General features: G+C 43.1%; 1 protein-coding gene across 2 annotated transcripts in view; it reads left to right on the forward strand.

The window, feature by feature from the left end:
• PRMT7 (protein arginine methyltransferase 7) overlaps positions 1–18,196 on the forward strand; it is a 44,588-nt gene that overhangs the window by 4,662 nt on the left and 21,730 nt on the right. The window contains exons 3-5 of one of the 2 annotated variants that reach the window (XM_045815049.2): positions 2,710–2,746; positions 11,009–11,158; positions 15,412–15,520. In XM_045815049.2, coding sequence (XP_045671005.1) covers positions 2,710–2,746; positions 11,009–11,158; positions 15,412–15,520 — 296 coding nt within the window. Of the gene's footprint in view, positions 1–2,709; positions 2,747–3,928; positions 4,235–11,008; positions 11,159–15,411; positions 15,521–18,196 lie in introns of those variants that run through there. The other variant, XM_087870520.1, reaches the window with a different exon arrangement.

An 18,196-nucleotide genomic window follows, 5' to 3' on the forward strand; every position in this document is an offset into this window, starting at 1 on the left:
ACATATGAAAAATGATGACAATGAGAGACCAGTGGATATGGGCACAAAAGTTCATGGAAGCACCAAGAAAGCTGGCTTGGGAAGTGATATTTGAGTGATTTCCCAAATCTAGAGGGAGGGAAATTGCTTTCTGAGCAGCAGGGATTACATGTAACCTTCCAGACGAGTTCTTCTGGGGGGGTTGCAGGCAGTTCAAAGGGACTGGAATGGGGTACAAGAGCAGGGCTGTGGTGAGAAAGGATACTGAAAAGGTAGGCAAGGTTGTGTTGTGATGGGTGGTGGCAAAATGCAGAGTGGAGCATGAGAGTAAGTGGGCTCTGCTACATCTCAAGTCTGACATCGGTCAAGCTGCTTAACTTCCTTGAGCCTTAGTATGGTAATATATATGGCTCTATATATGTAACAATGTACATTTCCTCATATAATATCTTTATTTTAGGGTTGTTTGATGGGTGAGTGAAATGCAGTGTGTAGTGCAGAATAAGGGATCAAAAATACTACCTTCTTTCTAAAGATAATGGACATTATTTTCTGAGTGATTGAGGTGTTAAACAGGGAGCAAAAAGATTAGCTTGCATTTCGGAACGTTTACTGAGGAAAGTATGGAAAGTGGGATGGAGGGAGTGGAAACCATTTGGGTGATATTGCAACCCCACAGGTGAGGCAGTAGAGGTGGGGAGAGGAGGGAGACAGTTTTGAGGGAGCTTGAGTTTGGTAACTCATCTGATGCAGTGAAGGAATGAGAGAGAATTCAAGAAGCACCCAAGATTTCTGGTTAGAATGATGAGATGGATGGAGCTGTTATTCCTGAGGGAGAACACAGGAGGAATGGGTGTTGCTGGGAAGAGGAAAGGGATGGAGATTAGGTATCTGGGTTTGGACGTCCAGGTAGAGATGCCAGTGGACAGATAAACATGGGTCTGGAACCAATTTGCAGTTGTTAGAATTGAAACTGGAAGAGATTGCCTGCTCTCAGAAAGGTTATGGTATGAGAAAGGTAGAGGGCTGAAGAAGGAATTCTGGAATAGAGGAGGCAGGAGAACCCTGAGGGAATGGCTGGAAAATGGAAAAGAGGAGGGGTGCCTCTGGAAGAGGGAGTGTCCAGCTGGGACAGAGAAATCCTGGATGTTAGCAATGGAGTGGGCTGGTAGTGTTTTGGGAGAGTGATGGCTGTAGGTGGTGGGGAGAGTGCGTGATGAGGCTGGGAGGATGGGGACCAGAAATGCCTCTTGAAAGGCAGAGAAAGGCAGAACTAGATTTCGACTGTGCATTCGTAGGTGGGTTCCCATGTAAAAGCCTTGGTGTGCCATTAAAAAAAACAGCACTATTCTTTGAATACAGTGCTCCTGAAAGTGTAGAGTATGAACTGCCTGTGTCACACTTGCCTGGGGCACCAGTTCAAATGCATATTTCCAGATTCCAGCTCAATTATCTGGATTAGGATCTATTTGCATGTATCATGAGAATCTGCATTTAAAATAAGCTCTCCAGGCTGCCTGGTTGGCTCAGTTAGTAGAGCATGTGACTCCTGATCTCAGGGTTGTGAGTTCAGGCCCCATGTTGGTTGGGGATGGAGCCTACTTGGAAAAAAACAAAAACTCTTCAGTGATTCTGATGTTGACCTGAAGTGGGAGGTCCTCTGTTCAGTGAAAGAGCCTGTGCTCTTACCTGGAGCTCAGAAAGCATTTTTTGGGCTGGGACTCCTGAGTTCTGGAGGTGTATCCTGACCGTGCCAGAGATTTTGGAAGTTTGTGAATTATTGTGACAAAATACAGAAAAGCAACTCTCTTCCCTTTAACAGCCTGTAGTTTGGTGAACTCTTAGTTCTCCCTGATGACGTAAGGGAGAGTGTTGGGCATGACGCCCCTCACTTACATAGCAGGTATATACTTTTCCTGATTCCTGTCTGCAGTGCTGCATCTGTGATTATCCCAAGATTCTCTAAAGTATTAGACAAATTGAGTCTGAGTTCTGGAGGAAAACAAATGTGTGAGGCATAACGTGGTCAGTGTGCTGGTGGCTGTGGAGTTACTGTGACGGGGTAACTACCAGAGCATTTTTAGGTCTGAGGTCTGAGGTTCTTTGCTGAAAATAAATGTCTTTCTCTAAGATTTTTTTTTCCCTGCAGTACTGGAGAATGCCAGCTTATAACTCTATTAAAATAGTTTAAAACGGGGGCGCCTGGGTGGCACAGCGGTTAAGCGTCTGCCTTCGGCTCAGGGCGTGATCCTGGCGTTATGGGATCGAGCCCCACATCAGGCTCCTCCGCTATGAGCCTGCTTCTTCCTCTCCCACTCCCCCTGACTGTGTTCCCTCTCTCACTGGCTGTCTCTATCTCTGTTGAATAAATAAATAAAATCTTTAAAAAAAAAAGTAGTTTAAAACGGGCCTGGATTAGAGATATAAAGTACAGCAGAGGGAATATAGTTAATAATATTGTAGTAATGTTACATGGTGACTACACTTAACTGTAGTGAGCATTGAGCGTAGGATTGTCAAATCACTGTGTTGTACACCTGAAACTGATGTAACACTGGGTGTCAGTTATTGTTCAGTAATAAATAAAAAATGAAAAGTAAAATGGGCTGGCCTGGATGTGTGTTCTGGCTGATTTAGGAATGCATTATATATGTGAGCGCTGTCCTAGGTTGATGGATATCAGTATTAGTAGAGGTTTCTGACTTGTCTTTTGTTTTGATTGTATTTTAGATCATCCTATGCTGATATGCTGCACGACAAAGACAGAGTAAGTGTACAAGGAAACCGTTATCTTGCTGTGGTGTTTGAAACCTGTAGTTACGATGTTAAAATTTCCCTCCAAAAAAAAAAAAATTCCCACCCTCCAGAGGCATGATGGTAGAATAATGTAGAAGGGCATTATGGCATCGTGGTTGGGAAATCAGTCAGGAGGCTGGGTCCTCCTTCCAGCTCTGCTGTTTACCTGAGTGTGACCTTGGAGAAGACCTGAGACCTTTTAGATCTTGTCTATTAGGATTTAAAAGGAATGGGATATATTAGCTGATCTCCATGATCTCTTCTAGATAAAAATTCTCTAATTACACAGGTTTACCTTGTATAGTCCGTTTGTAATTTTAAAATCAGATCTCTAGAGGCCACTGCAGACTATTTTGTAGAGCTCATTTGGCTTCCATTGCAGTGACATTTCAGCTATTTTTTTTTTTTCTTTTTTCATTGTTGTTTCATCTGAGTTTTCTTTCCTGTTTGAATTATGTGATAGTTCTGGTCTTACGATGGCTAGCAATGCAGGCTTTTCTGGTCTACAAGAAAGAGTGCTTGACTAGTCATTTCCATCTGGATGGCTCAGAAATGGGGAGGCTTGAAGGCAAAGGATGCAGGGCCACACTTAAGAACTGAGCAGTGCAGGTGAGGAGAGAGATGAGGGCACATGGTAGGGTTGGTCGTGAGGCTGTGTTGGTGGTGGTGTCTACTTCATCCAGCCCTGGTTAACTGCTCAGCCTACATAATTCTTGGCAACATCATGACCAAACGATCTCTTTAAGCATCATTAGTTTGTAAGCTACACCAAAGGGGGCTGGGTGCCTCCCTGATTTTCATCAACTGTCTGAGTGCCTTTGCTGGACTGTTGGGGAATTACAGAATGTGGAACAAACATTGTTCCTGGTTTTGACTAATTTTCTCTAGCTTAATGGTCTTGGCTTTTTTTTTTGAAGATTTTATTTATTTGACAGAGAGACAGCCAGCGAGAGAGGGAACACAAGCAGGGGGAGTGGGAGAGGAAGAAGCAGGCTCCCAGCAGAGCGGGAGCTCAATTTGGGGCTTGATCGCAGGACCCTGGGATCAGGCGCTGAGCCGAAGGCAGACACTTAACAACTGAGCCACCCAGGCGCCTCATGGTCTTGGCTTCTTAGTGGATTCTTGGGTCTGCAAGCCTCTCTGATTTTAGTGTCATCTGCAAAGTGGATCCTTTTTGCCTCAGCTTCCAGGGCATGTGGACAAAGGGCATTGACATCCGTTTAGTCAGGCAGGCCTGAAAGATGGCACCCTTTTCCTCATCTGAACCGGCAGTCTGTCATCAAATTCTATGGGTCTTTTAACCCCACTTGCGCAGACTTAGTGTTGGCCTCTCTTTTTCTTTCTCTACCTAGCAGCCCAAGGGGTCTTTCTGGAATACCAGTCTATGTGATTCCTCTTCTTAAAACACTGAGAAGCATCTGTGTAGCATCATCCTTGGTGGCCTCTCACTGCTGTCAAGGTAAAATCCAAACTCCTTAGAGGAATGTTCCTGACTCTCTACTATTTACCCCTTTAATTTCTGCTCCCCCCACCCCAATTCTCCCTATCAGGAAATGGAGTCAGAATTTGCTGCTTGGGGGCTCCTGGGTGGTGCAGTTGTTAAGCGTCTGCCTTTGGCTCAGGGCATGATCTCGGCGTTCTGGGATCGAGCCCCACATCGGGCTCCTCCGCTGGGAGCCTGCTTCTTCCTCTCCCACTCCCCCTGCTTGTGTTCCCTCTCTCGTTGGCTGTCTCTCTCTGTCAAATAAGTAAAATCTTTAAAAAAAAAAAAAAGAATTTGCTGCTTAGTACAGAGCCAATGTAAACTAATTTCTCTGTACTTTAGCATGATGCCTTACATTTTGTTATTATTTTAGAACACTTCCATTATCCCATAAAATTATCTCATGCCTGTTGGCAGTCACTCCTGGTGCCTACTCTCAGCCCTAGGCAACCACTGATCTGCTTTCTGTCACTGCCGTTTTGCCTTTGCCTTTTCTAGAAATTTCATATAAATGAAATTATATGAGAGATGGTCTTATGTGTCTGTCTTCCTTCATCATGTTTTTGAGGTTCATGTTGAGTATGTATTAGTATTCATTTTTCGCTAAGTAAAACTCCATTATATAGATTTACCACGTTTTGTTTATCCATTTGCCAGTTGATTGGCATTTGGATTGTTTTCAGTTTTGACCGTCGTAGTAATCCTATTTGTAAACATTCACATGCAAGTCTTTGTGTGGACACATTTTCATTTCTTTGGGGTATATATGTGTATGTGGAATTGCTGGGTCCATATGTTAAACGTACATTTAACCCTTAAATCATGTGTTTTTCATTTTTTCTAATTAATGATGTCAAACATCTTTTCATGTGGTTACTTGTCGGAATATCTTTTTTGGTGTAGTCTAAGGTTATGAACATAGGTATGATTCTTTTTTCTTAAGATTTTGTTTGTTTGTGAGAGAGCATGCGTGCATATACCTGCGCACAAGCAGGGGGAGGGGCAGGAAGAGAGGGAGAAGCGGACTCCCCACTGAGTGGGGAGCCCGATGCAGGGCTTGATCCCTGGACCCCAGGATCATGACCTGAGCTGAAGGCAGGTGCTTAACCAGTTGAGCCACCCAAGCACCTGCAAAGGTATGATTCTTGATAGACAGTGCCAAATTGCCTTTTAAGAGGGCTTCAGTTTCACTGTGGTAGCTTCAGAATTGGGTAATGAAAAAGTCATAGCTAGTTTAATGGGTGTCATTAATTGGAAGATATGCCGACCCTGGTTTACTGTTGAGGATGGTGCTAACCAGGGTTCTCAGGTGATCGGTTCCTGCTGTACTGAAACTCCCAGGCCAGTTCCCAGTTCTACTCTCCTGTTACCCCACAGCCATTCAGAGAAAACCACACCCCCCTGCTTTGGGGGGATGTAATGTGTTTGGAAGGCAGCTGTGCTCCCCATTTTACCACCAACTTAATATATTTGTTCAGTTTCCTAGTTTGATTATTTCTAACAATTGCCATACTGATTTTCTTAAAATTTTTTTTATTGTGGTAAAAAGCACAGAACATAAAATACCATACTGATTTTATCCAAGACATAAATGCACTTCCTTTAAGAGTCAAATAGTTCTGTAAGGCTTATTGTGAAAAATAGCAGTCCCCTGGTGTGTATTTCCCTCAGACAGAACCTTTTAATGCTTAACCTCAGAGGCAGCCTCATTGTTTCTCTTTGAGCTGTTTGTTTTATTTTTACTTCCATATATGAGTAGCTATTCTCTTGACTTCCCTGTGAGAGCTGAGAATTGGGTTTTCTTTCAGCCCCTCCATCCAGCTCATTCCCCCTCCTCTCAGTGCAGTTTAATTTTTGCTGAATCAATATTCAGTGTTTCAGTAGGCAAGTCAAACTCTTTGTACCACTGTTTAGTATATCCTTCTGAAAGGTGGTTATGAGGTAAGCACTTATATAAATCTGTGTTAATTAAAATCATTTGTTTACTTTATTAGAATGGTGGAAACAGTATTCATAGCTGAGCTGTATGACATACTCGGATTACTTTGCCTTTTTTTTTTTTTTTAATTTATTTATTCGACAGAGATAGAGACAGCCAGCGAGAGAGGGAACACAAGCAGGGGGAGTGGGAGAGGAAGAAGCAGGCTCATAGCGGAGGAGCCTGATGTGGGGCTCGATCCCATAACGCCGGGATCACGCCCTGAGCCAAAGGCAGACGCTTAACCGCTGTGCCACCCAGGTGCCCCCACTTTGCCTTTCTTGCATAACTCTGCTAATAATGGTCTTCTTTTCGTTTTTTTTTTTTTTCTTTTCTTTTTTTTTTCTTTTTTTTTTAAGATTTTTATTTACCTGACAGACAGCCAGCGAGAGAGGGAACACAAGCAGGGGGAGTGGGAGAGGAAGAGGCAGGCTCCCAGCAGAGCAGGGAGCCCGATGCAGGGCTCGATCCCAGGACCCTGGGATCATGACCTGAGCTGAAGGCAGCTGCTTAACCGACTCAGCCACCCAGGCCCCCCAACAATTGGCGATTCTTTCAGTTTTCTCTTCTTGGAGATTATCTCTGGAATCGTTTTGACCTGCTTGAATCCAGACTGGGAGCTCTGCAGACTTGCTGTGTATCTGTCATCCTGGGATTCTTGTTTAATGTCCTGCAGATTTCCTTCACTTCTCTTTTTATATTGAGTCCTCTGTTTCCTGGCTCACTGGTGTTCCTCTGTGGTTCACTCTCTCTTTCTGGCGAAGCGCATTCTTCATCAGTTTCTTGTGAGAAGGTACATGGGAGGTGAGAGTTTTAAAACTTTGATAATCTGAAAACTGCTTTATTCTGTCCTACTTAAGACTTAGGCTGACTGTGGATTCTAGTTTGGATTCACTTCCCATCAGAATTTTGACATTATCCATTTTCTTTTATTTTTTAATTTCTTAAATTTTTTTTTTGCATATTTTATTTTTAAGTAATTTCTACACCTAACATGGGGCTTGAACTCACAACCCAGAGATCAAGAGTCGTATGCTCCACCGAATAAGCCAGCTAGGCATCCCTATCCGTTTTCTTTTAGAGTTCAGTGCTGCTATTTTGAGATCTGGTACAATTCTTCCTCTTTAAAATAACTTTTTTGGGGCACCTGGGTGGCACAGTGGTTGAGCGTCTGCCTTCAGCTCAGGGCGTGATCCCGGTGTTGTGGGATCGAGCTCCACATCGGGCTCCTCCGCTGGGAGCCTGCTTCTTCCTCTCCCACTCCCCCTGCTTGTGTTCCCTCTCTCGCTGGCTGTCTCTATCTCTGTCAAATAAATAAATAAAATCTTTAAAAAAAATAACTTTTTTATTGTGACAGACATACAGAAGAATATAAAACATGTATGCACGGTTTAAAAAAGAATAATAAAATAAATGCTCATAGACTTACCACTCAGCTTAAGAAATAGAACATTACCATTACTTAGAATTCCCTTGTGTGCTCCTAGATCGTATTCCTTTCCTTCCCCCAGAAGTTTCCACCGTCTTGAATTTTCTGTCAATCACTCTCTTGCTTTTCTTTAGTTTTACTGCCTACTCTGTATTAAAAAGTAAATTCTTAGTTTTGCTTGTTTTTGAACTTTATGTAATGGAATCATACTGTGTTTATACTTGATTGACTTGCCTCTTTGCTCACCATTATTTTTGAGATTCATCCATTTTGCATGTAGCTGTAGTTGATTCATTTTCAGTGCTGTATAGATTCCGTTGTATAAATAAATCATTACTTACCTATTCTGTTGGTCGACTTTGGGGTTGTTTCTAGCTTCTTGCTGTTTTAAGTAGTGCTGCTAGAACATTCCAGGACCTGTACCTGGTGCATGTGCACAGTTTTCTCCACGTTGTGTATACCTAGGACTGGAGTTGCTGCCTGTTGAGTTTGTTCAGCTTTACTAGGTAATGTCAGATTCTTTCCCAAAGTGGTCGTGCCATTGTACGTTCTGATGCTTGTGAATGATAGTTCTTGTTCTTTCACATCCTTGCCAGTGTTTGGTATTAGCCAGTTTTTACATTCTTGTCAGTCTGGTAGGTATGAACCAGTCTGGCGGTATGGTTGTAGTCGGCATTTGTCTGGCTACCACTGAGTTTGCGTTCTTTTTGTTAGTTCATTGGCTTTTCATGTTTCCTCTTTTATGACTTGGTAGTTTATAGGAGTTCTTTATATATTTTGGGTGCTAATCATTTGTTAGTTAACATGTATTGTAGGTGTCTTTGTGGGTTGGTTTGTTTTTTAATTTTTTTTAATTAAGATTTTATTTATTTATTTGACAGAGAGGGAGACAGCCAGCGAGAGAGGGAACACAAACAGGGGGAGTGGGAGAGGGAGAAGCAGGCTCCCAGGGAGGCAGGGATCCCGATGCGGGGCTTGATTCCAGGACCCTGGGATCATGCCCTGGGCGGAAGGCAGACGCTTAACCAGCTGAGCCACCCAGGCGCCCCTGTGGGTTGTTTTTTCATCTGATAAATGCAAATTCTTAAATTTAATGTCAGATTTATTTTATATGTCCTTTATTGGCTGGTACTTTTTGTCTCTTGTTTAAGAAATCCTTCCCTTTGCCAGGGTTTTAAAGGCTGTTGCTGATGCATAAAATTTCATTTGATTTTTATTTATTGATTTGAAATTATGTAATTTTCCTAAGTTTACTTAGATGTAATTATTTGTAGGTATTTTGGGTTTTAACAGACATTTCATGTGTGAATAGTAACAATTTTTTTCTAGATCTTATTTCATTTTTTTTTCTTGCTCTAGCGTGTTGGATAGAATTTCCAGTATGAAGTCCACTTTGTCCGATTTTTAAAAAATGTATTTGCTAAAAGTTCTTCATAGTCTTTAATATCTCTAATATCTGCAGCGTATTTACCAATATCATGCTCCACCTCCCCACTCCCCGCCTTATTCCCAGTTTTTGGTTACTTCTTTTTCCCCCACCCCTCCCCCTTTTTTTGGACTTATCAGAGGTTCATCAATTTCAGTAGATTTTTGAAATAACTTTTATTTAAAAATCCTGTAAGATCTCTATATTCTCTAGTTCATTAATTTTTGTGTTTTATTATTTTCATTCATTTGCTGATTTGGCAGTTATGTTGCAGTCCTCTAATTTTTTGAGGTGGATGCTTACCTTATCTTTTCTAATATATTTCTCTCCAAACATTGCTTTTAGCTATTCCCTGAGTTTTGATATGTAATTTTTAAAAATTCAGTTCTAGATATTTTCTAACTCTTTCTGATTTAGTTTTTTACCTGTGTTTTTATAATTTCTCAGTGTTCAAAAATCTTTTTTTTTTTTTTAAAGATTTTATTTATTTATTTGACAGAGACAGCCAGCGAGAGAGGAACACAAGCAGGGGGAGTGGGAGAGGAAGAAGCAGGCTCCTAGCAGAGGAGCCTGATGTGGGGCTCGATCCCAGAACGCTGGGATCACGCCCTGAGCCGAAGGCAGACGCTTAACGACTGCACCACCCAGGCGCCCCCAAAAATCTTTTTTTTTAAATTATATTTGTGTTACTGAGGTTTTTAACTTGATTGCACTCAGGTCAGAGAGTATTGTCCTTTTGATACCAGTCTTCTGTCAGTTATGTGCTGTTGCATAACAAATTATCCCAACATTTAATGGCTGAAGAGAGTTATTATCTCACCATTTCCATGGGTTCAAAATCTGGGCTCAGCTTCGTTGCGTTCCCTGGCTTTGGGTCCCTGGCAGGCTTGATCAAGGTGTCAGTCAGTCGGGCAGTCATCTTAAGGCTCCGTTGTGGGGAATCCACTTTCAGGTGGTTGGCCTCTTAATGTTCCTTACTAACTTGCCCGCTCATTAGTGCATTTAAAAAGATTTGCAAGTATTTTCCCCATCATTATTAGTTACTTTCAACAGAAGGGTCAGGGTACCTGTTGAGCCAAACTATTAGAGTTAGAACATGTATCTGTTTAAGCTACCAAATACCTGAACTACAAACAAAGAAATGATTTCCTGAGGAGCGGATTATTTTGTAGACCAGGAACCTGTGTGAATTATAGTCCAGTGAGGAAACCCAAAACGAGGTTACTCTTTCAGTAGAGGGAATTGGTAACGCAGATAGGGGAGGCATGGGAAGCAAATGGGAGCACCAAGATTACATAGTGGTAGTAATTGCAGGAAGCAGCTCCCTTGCCTAGGGATGAGGAAACAGAAGAGTGGGATTCTTGAGCCCGGAAGCTGTGGAGAAGAGGTCCTGTGGAACTGGTGCCCAACTCTCTGAGAGGGACAGGTGCTGGAGTCCTGCTGCCACCTGAGGGGCCCGAGGCGGCTGGTGAGGAGAGGGCGGAGAGGAGCTGGCGCTGGAGTCGGCTGCCCGTTCGGGGAGGACACTGATGAAAGGAGCAGCCATTTGGGAAGGAACAAGTTTTCTGCCCCCTGCCGTTCACCCTCTAGTTTCCCTTTTGTCCATACCGAATAGCTGGCAAAGGAGAATGTGGTTGACAGAGCCCCAGCCCCTCAAAGCAGAGTACAGAAGAGGAGTGGGTGTGGAGGGGAGGGACAGTCGCCAAATAAAGGACAAGAGGCTGACCCCGTGCTCTTGGAGTCTTGCAAGGCCTGCCCGGCCCACCTAGCCTGTGCTTTTCCTTGAAAGGCCAGAAGGTCACAGGATCATGACTTATACTGTTGCTGCCAGCCATGAGTCCCAAACTTCACAAAATACCTTTCCATTTATTTATAGTAACTGGTATGAAATGACAGCTGTTTTCTCCTTTCTCTTAGAATATAAAATATTACCAAGGTATCCGGGCTGCTGTGAGCAGGGTGAAGGACAGAGGACAGAAGGCCTTGGTTCTTGACATTGGCACTGGCACGGGACTCTTGTCAATGATGGCGGTCACGGCAGGGGCTGACTTCTGCTATGCCATTGAGGTGAGCTGCTCTCTTCAGGTGTGTGTCCTGTGTCTGGTGTGGGAAGTCCCTCATGCACCTTGCCTATCTGTTTGTTCACAGGCGTTCATGGAGTGTTCACTCTGCCAAGCACAGGGCCAGGTTCTAAGAATATGGAGATGAATCAGACATAATTCCTTCCTCTAGGGGCTCATTTTCTCCTCAGAAAACAGCGGTTCTCAGCCTTGGCTGCATGTCAGAATCACTAAATAGCTTCAAAAAATACTGATGCCTAACTGCCCCCTGCCCCCCAGTTTTAATTTAATTATTCTGGGATGGGGCCTGGGCATTGGGAGTTTTGACTCTGCCCCAAGGTTGAGATCTGCTAGCTTAAATGTCCCCACAGAACCAACTATCTTATTATGTTTGTCAAAAATTGGGTTTTTAGGGGCACCTGGGTGGCTCAGTCAGTTGTCTGCCTTTGGCTTGAATCATGGTCTCAGGGTCCTGGGATCAAGCCCCACATCGGGCTCCCTGCCCAGTGGGAAGTCTGCCTCTCCCTCTGCTCCTAACCCCACTTGTGCATGCATGCTCTCTCTCTCTCAAATAAATTCTTAAAAGAAAGAATTGGGTGTTTAATATAACATTAAACATACATTGTTTTTCTGATAATGTCAGTAATGCATCCCATTATAGGAAATATGATAAATGTAAAATAAAAATAGTGTGTTAATTCAAAGTTAACCGTTGTTAAAATTTTGGTGTATGTTCTTCCCAGTTTGGGCGAAGGGGTGGCATGTATTTAAACACTTTTTCCTAATTTGGTTTGTGTGGTGATTGAGTTGCAAAGAACAAAGTCCCAAAATAACAATGGCTTAAACAAGAGAGAAGTTTTTCTTTCTCATGTAAAGTCTGAAGGTAGCACCTGGGGTATTCCACTGAGACTCTTTCCAGCGCCCCACCCACCGTCCCTACAGTGTGGTTGTCGTGCCCATGGTCTAGAAAGGTGGGCATTATTTTAGGCTGAGGGAATACCATGTTTTGTCATTGTAGAAACCCAGAAAGGTAGATTGAAGCCAAACTATGAAGGACCTGAGTGCTACAGTAAAGACTTTAAACTCCTATATCCTGACTTAGTTCTTATTTGAAATAAGAATAGTGGGCTTCAGGTTTCCATGGAAGTCCTGAGAGTGGTGTGTGTATGTCTCTGCATTTGTCTGAGGACTTCATAAAAAAATTGAGTCATTTCTTGGCCTTTTTGAGTGTCATCAAGATTTTTAAGCAAATACAAAAAAATCTATGTTCTAGGATGGTACCCTTAGTTAGCCTTAAGTAGATTTTATTATCCTTACTTTACAAATGAAGAAACTAAGACCCAGAGAGGTTAAAGACTTAATCTCTCAGTTAATAAATAGGAGAGCTTGACCTAGAGACTTGGTCTTTTGGTTCCTAATTATGATGCTCACTCTACAGTGGTAGCTTTGATGGGAGAGAGTGAGATTTCTAGCGTGGATATCTGGGGGGCAGTGATGCCATTGACTGGTAAGAGGCGCTCAGAAGAAGATACTTGCTTTGTGGGAAAGATAATGCATTTCATATTGGATGTACGAAGTAGGAGAGAGGCAAGTCCCAGGGCAGGAGCCAGTGTACATGTTAACTGCTAATTAAAGATACAGGGTGAGAACATGTTTTTTTGACAGAATTGGTAGGACTGTGCTCTTGGGTTTTTCATATATTCCCATGTCAGTTACCTGGATTTCTAATTTCTCTCTTGCTGCTCTGATCTGTGACTCTCAGATCTTTTCTATTTGGCTCTTGACATCTTACGGTGGCCTCCCAGCTTTTACTTTAGTGACCACTTTTGAACCTGTGGTCATTCTGTCTGGACTGCCCTGTGGTTTTCAGCTCTGCCTGAGCTGCACACCAACACGAAAGACAGGTCCAGAACAGTGGGTAAGAACCTGCTGGTCCCTAGAGCTGGACTTCTGACCTTTTAGAGAGTGGCATGTACAAGTGCATTTGCAACTCATTTGCTAAAGATGTGACAGGTGAAGCTGGCAGTGTAGGAAATTGTCCAGGGAGAGAGAGTAGAATGAGAAGAGCAAATCTGGGAACCCGTGCCTGTGAAGGAAAAGGAGTGGCCAGTAAAGTCAAATTCAGATAGACACAGCGAGACCCTAGAGGGCAGAGATGGAGGCCAAGAGGCGGCTGATTGCATGGGAATCATGGGAAAGAAGGAGTGGTCAGCAAGTATGGGTGTTCTAGAGCACCATTGTCCACTAGAACCTTCTGTGATGTGGAGTGTCTTCTATAGCTGTGCTGACCAATATAGTGATCCCTAGCCACATAACGGCTGCTAAGCACTTGGGGGATGGGAAACTGAATTTTTAAATTTCATACAGTTTTAATCAACTTATATTTAAATGCATGTGGTCTCTGTATTACACAGCATGGGTATAGAAGTTGAGCAGGATGAGGACTGAGAGATGGCTGTCGGGTTGGTAGCTAAGAGGTGACCTCCTTTAGGTGGTATTTTCAGGGGAGTAGGGTTGAGGAGTGGATGGAATACAAGAAATCATAGACAATGACTATAAACTTCTCTTTTAATACATTTGAAAAGTGAGGCATATTTTGGGAAGGTGTATTAGTTGCAGTGATTTCTGTGGTAAAGTCTTTGAAAATGAAGCATGGTCCTGCTTTCCTCACTTTTTTCTTTTTTTTTTAAGAACAAGAACTTTCCCAGGAATCTCTGGGAAATCTCTCCTTGGGTTTATTGGCCAGAAGAAGGTTAAATCCTCTTTAACTTACCTCTTTGACCTGGCCTGAAAGAGTTGATTACCTGTAGACCACACAGGTGTACCAATTGGGAGAAGGTCAGTCCCCCAAACTGACTGGAGGGGCAGAGGAGTACACAGAATGATGTTGGGAAGTCAATTTCAGGGGCCATTCCAGAAAGAAGTGTTCTGGGTGAGGTCTTGAATTCTTGGTGGCTGAGGAGGAGACTGTGAATGTCAGAGCCCAAAGGGTCCGCAGAGGAGATCAGTGATGACATCAAGAGGCAGGAGGGCTGAGGGGTGACATGAGCTTGTGATACTTTGGGGTGGAGGGAAGGTGATGGGTGAGAGCTGAGGGCATGAGTTCCTCAAACTACATCTAAAAACATCAAGCCAGATCCTAGAAATAATTTGAAACAGATTGTGAAGATTTCTTTTTCTAGCTAAGCACATATGTATTCTTTACGGAAGTATATAGCATTTCCCCCTTGATCATAATAAAAGAAATATGTGTTCTTGATAGGAAATATAGACGATGCAGAAAAGAACTTAGAAAAAGTGGAAATCTTGTCGTTGTGACCAGTTTATCACTTTCTATTTCCACTCTGTGGGTGGGTGTGGCCGCATGCACATCTGCACGTCTTATGCACTGTTGTGGCTGGAGCTTTGCAATTAAAATTGGGCAGGCTAGAAAGAGTTGGAGGGGCTTGTGTTCAGGGACGTGTGAAAGGTTCAGGAAGACTCCCGGAGGAGAGGAGATATGTGATGCCCTGGAAAGTTGGGTTTGCTTTGGCAGGTGGGGGTAGGGCAGGGAAGGCTCAGGCTTGCCTAGCGCACAATGAAAGGGTGGCTGGGGCTTCAGTCATGGGTGGGGGTAGGGTGGGAGGGGAGTAAGGCTGGGGAAGTAAGGTGGTTTGTATTATGGAGGGCCTAGAATACCATAAAATACAGGCTGTATTCTGCCACCAGCGGGGATTTGGAGCAGTTTTGAACTGATGTCTGTTCAGACTTAAGGACTAATACATTAACAGTCTCACTTTCCTCTGGAGAGGACAGCACTTGTCCTGCCCCAGGCCCCAGGTCCTGGTTAAGTGAGGCAAGGCCCCCTATTGCCTTCCCGTAGCTCGGCAGTGACACCTGCCATCCTTGCTGGGTAGTGCAACCTCCTTGGGAAGCGCTGCCTCCCCAGTGTGCCTGGCCCATAAGGTTTAACTCTAAACCCAGCAGAATGTTTTCCTTTTGTATTCATTTTCCTGACACACATTTGGAGAACAAAATATTTAAATTCTAAAGATGAGGTCTTGTTTATTTAGATCAAATCGGCCCAAAGGAATATTTTGCCTGTATCATACGGTAACAGAGGTACATTTTATATATTCCGGAGGAAATTCTGTCATGGAGACCTCTTTTACTTAAATTCTTAGAGCTTGTGTCATGACATATCTTGCTGATCTTGTGTGTTAGGATGTTACTGCTCAAATTATTGCTCATTTTTCCTTGGGTTTTGGCTCTCTTTTCCAGGTTTTCAAGCCTATGGCTGATGCTGCTGTGAAGATTGTGGAGAAAAATGGCTTCGGTGATAAAATTAAGATTATCAACAAGCATTCCACTGAGGTGACCATAGGGCCAGGTAAGATCAACACATACTGTTTTGAAAGTTTTACTTGCTCTTGAAGGAGAGAAGAAGAGGTTTATTCTGGTTACCTGGAATAAGTGTATTCAGGTAATCACAGAGAAATGGGGTCTCTCCATGTGGTCTGAAGATACGCACTTTGCTTCTCAGCTAGTTAAAACAAATTAGTAAACCAGAGCTCATCTCGTGCAGCCGTGGTGATACCAATGAAACTTCCTTTTGCTTTAAGCAAGTTGGAATTCTTATGTGCTCAGCTGCCTGCGTTTTGCGTTTCCTCAGACCGAAGTGAAACTAGGTAGATGGCAGAGAGAGGTTTGCTTCGTGCCGACATCCTGCTTCAGCGTCTGACATGAGCGATTTGCCTGTGCAGCACAGTCTCTCCAGGCTCTCAGAATAGTTTTTATAGTCCAGACATTTGAATCAGACTTCTCAAGTTTCACATGCCACCGATTCCTGGGAAGCACAGCGGAAAGATTTGCAAAAGAAGCTTCTGGAGTGAGGGTATGGATATCCTCACAGTTTTTTAAAATGCAGTAATTTAGAAAGATGCATCTGTATAAGGTCAACACATTTGTTCCATTTAATTAAAAAAATGTTCTTAATGGAGAACCTGAAACATGCGTAAAAGAAGGGATTAGTGTCCCCTTTATTTTTGAAACATGCATGCAAAAGAATATACAAATCGTGCCATTTTTTAATCAGTGTTATTGAGGTAAATTTTTATAAAATGAGTGCATCTGTCTTAAGTACATAGTTTGATGAATTTGGACAAATGCAAACACACTTGTAACCTCTTTTGCAATCAAAGTAGTAGAGTGTCATTGTCACGCACAGAGATTCCTTGTGATGCTTTATAGCCGGTCACCTCCATATTACTGACCCTAGGCACCCACTGATCTGCTTTCTTCAATACAGGTTAGATCTCCTTTTTCTAGAATTTTGAGTAAGTGAAATTATCCATGTGTACTCTTTTGTGCCTGCTTTCTTTTCTATAGCATGATGCTTTTGGGTTTTGTCCACATTCTGTGGATCAAAAGTTCATTCTTTTCTGTTGCTGAGTAGTACTCGTGTGTGGACACCTTTGTTCATGCCTTCACCTACTGATGGACATGGCTAGTTTCCTGGTTAGCTCTTTAGATTTACTGATCTTCTTTTGTGGTGTCTAATGTAGGTACATCTAGTGAACTTTTTATACTGTATTTCTAATCTGTAAATGTTTCCTAGAATCTTTTTTATAATTTCCATTGTTCTTACATGTTTGTGTGTTCTTTTAGAATTTTTTTCAAGATTTTATTTATTTACTTATTTATGGGAGTGCGAGAGTGAGAGAACACAAGCAAGGGGGGAAGCAGCAGAGGGAATGGGAGAAGCAGGCTCCTTGTTGAGCAGGGAGCCCAACGTGGGGCTTGATCCCAGGACCCCGGGATCAGGACCTGAGCCGAAGGCAGATGCTTGAACAACGGAGCCACCCAGGCGCCCCTTCATGTTCTTTTAAATAATTATCGTCATCTATATTAATTGTTTTAACATATTTTTATATCTTCTGCTTCCACTGTCTCTGTCTTTTCTGGGTTTGTTCTGTTGACTAATCTTTATCCTGGCTCTGGATTAAATTTTTCTTCTTCACATGTCTAGTAATTTTTATTTGGATGCTGTGTATGTTGGGAGTTTTGCATTGCTGAGTACCAGAGTGTATTGTCTTCCTGTAAAAGCTTTGTCTGCCATGCCCTTGGGCTATTGGCAGATCAGTTTGATCCTTTCAGGGCTTGCAGTTTTTTTTGTTTGTTTTATTTTGTTTTATGGGGTGGGGGAGGCACAGAGGAAGAGAGAGAATCCCAAGCAGTCTCCACACCCAGCACAGAGCCTGATGGAAGGCTTGATCTCACAACCCCGAGATCTTGACCTGAGCCCAAATCAGGAGTCAGATGTTTAACCAGCTGAGGCACCCAGGAGCTCCTTTCAGGACTTGTTTTTAAGCTTTGTTGGAGCAGGGTTAGAATAGCTATACGTTGAGGCGCCCGGCGTCAGGCTCTGTGGTACATGTGGACCCTGCTTGGGATTCTCTTGAGCTCTCTCTCTCCCACTACCCCTCTGCCCACTCTCAAAAAAGGAAGAGGTTTAAGTCAAGGTTTCTTTTCTTTTTTCTTCTTTTCTTTCCTTTCCTTTCCTTTTCCTTTCTTTTCTTTTCTTTTCTCTTTTGTAAAAAAGATTTTATTTTTAAAAGATTTTTATTTTATTCTCTACACCCAACCTGGGGCTTGAGCTGACAACCCCAAGATCAAGAGTTGCAGCCTCCGCCGACTGAGCCAGCCAGGTGCCCCTAAGTCAGGGTTTCGCAACAGTGACATTGTTGACATTTTGGGCCTAATAATTCCTTATTGGGAGGAGCTGTCCTGTGTATTGCAGGATGTTTACCCCTGGCTTCTAACCAGTAGAAGCCTGTAGCACCTAGAAGACCCCCTTCGCTCCTTCCCTTCCACCTGTCCTTTGTGCCAACCAAAAATGTCTCCAGAACTTGCCAAATGTCCTGGGGGTGGGGAAAAAATCTCCCCCTGTTGAAAACCATTGTTCCAAGACTACCTTGGTAACACTAGTACAGCATGGCTTTCCTGAGGTATCTGGTGCTGGCTGATCAGAACTAGAATGTTTCCCAGTCGTCTGTGAGCTCTGGAA

The sequence above is a fragment of the Ursus americanus genome, chromosome 21, assembly GCF_024610735.1.
Source record: "Ursus americanus isolate L20-20 chromosome 21, mUrsAme1.1.p, whole genome shotgun sequence".
NCBI lineage: Eukaryota > Metazoa > Chordata > Mammalia > Carnivora > Ursidae > Ursus > Ursus americanus.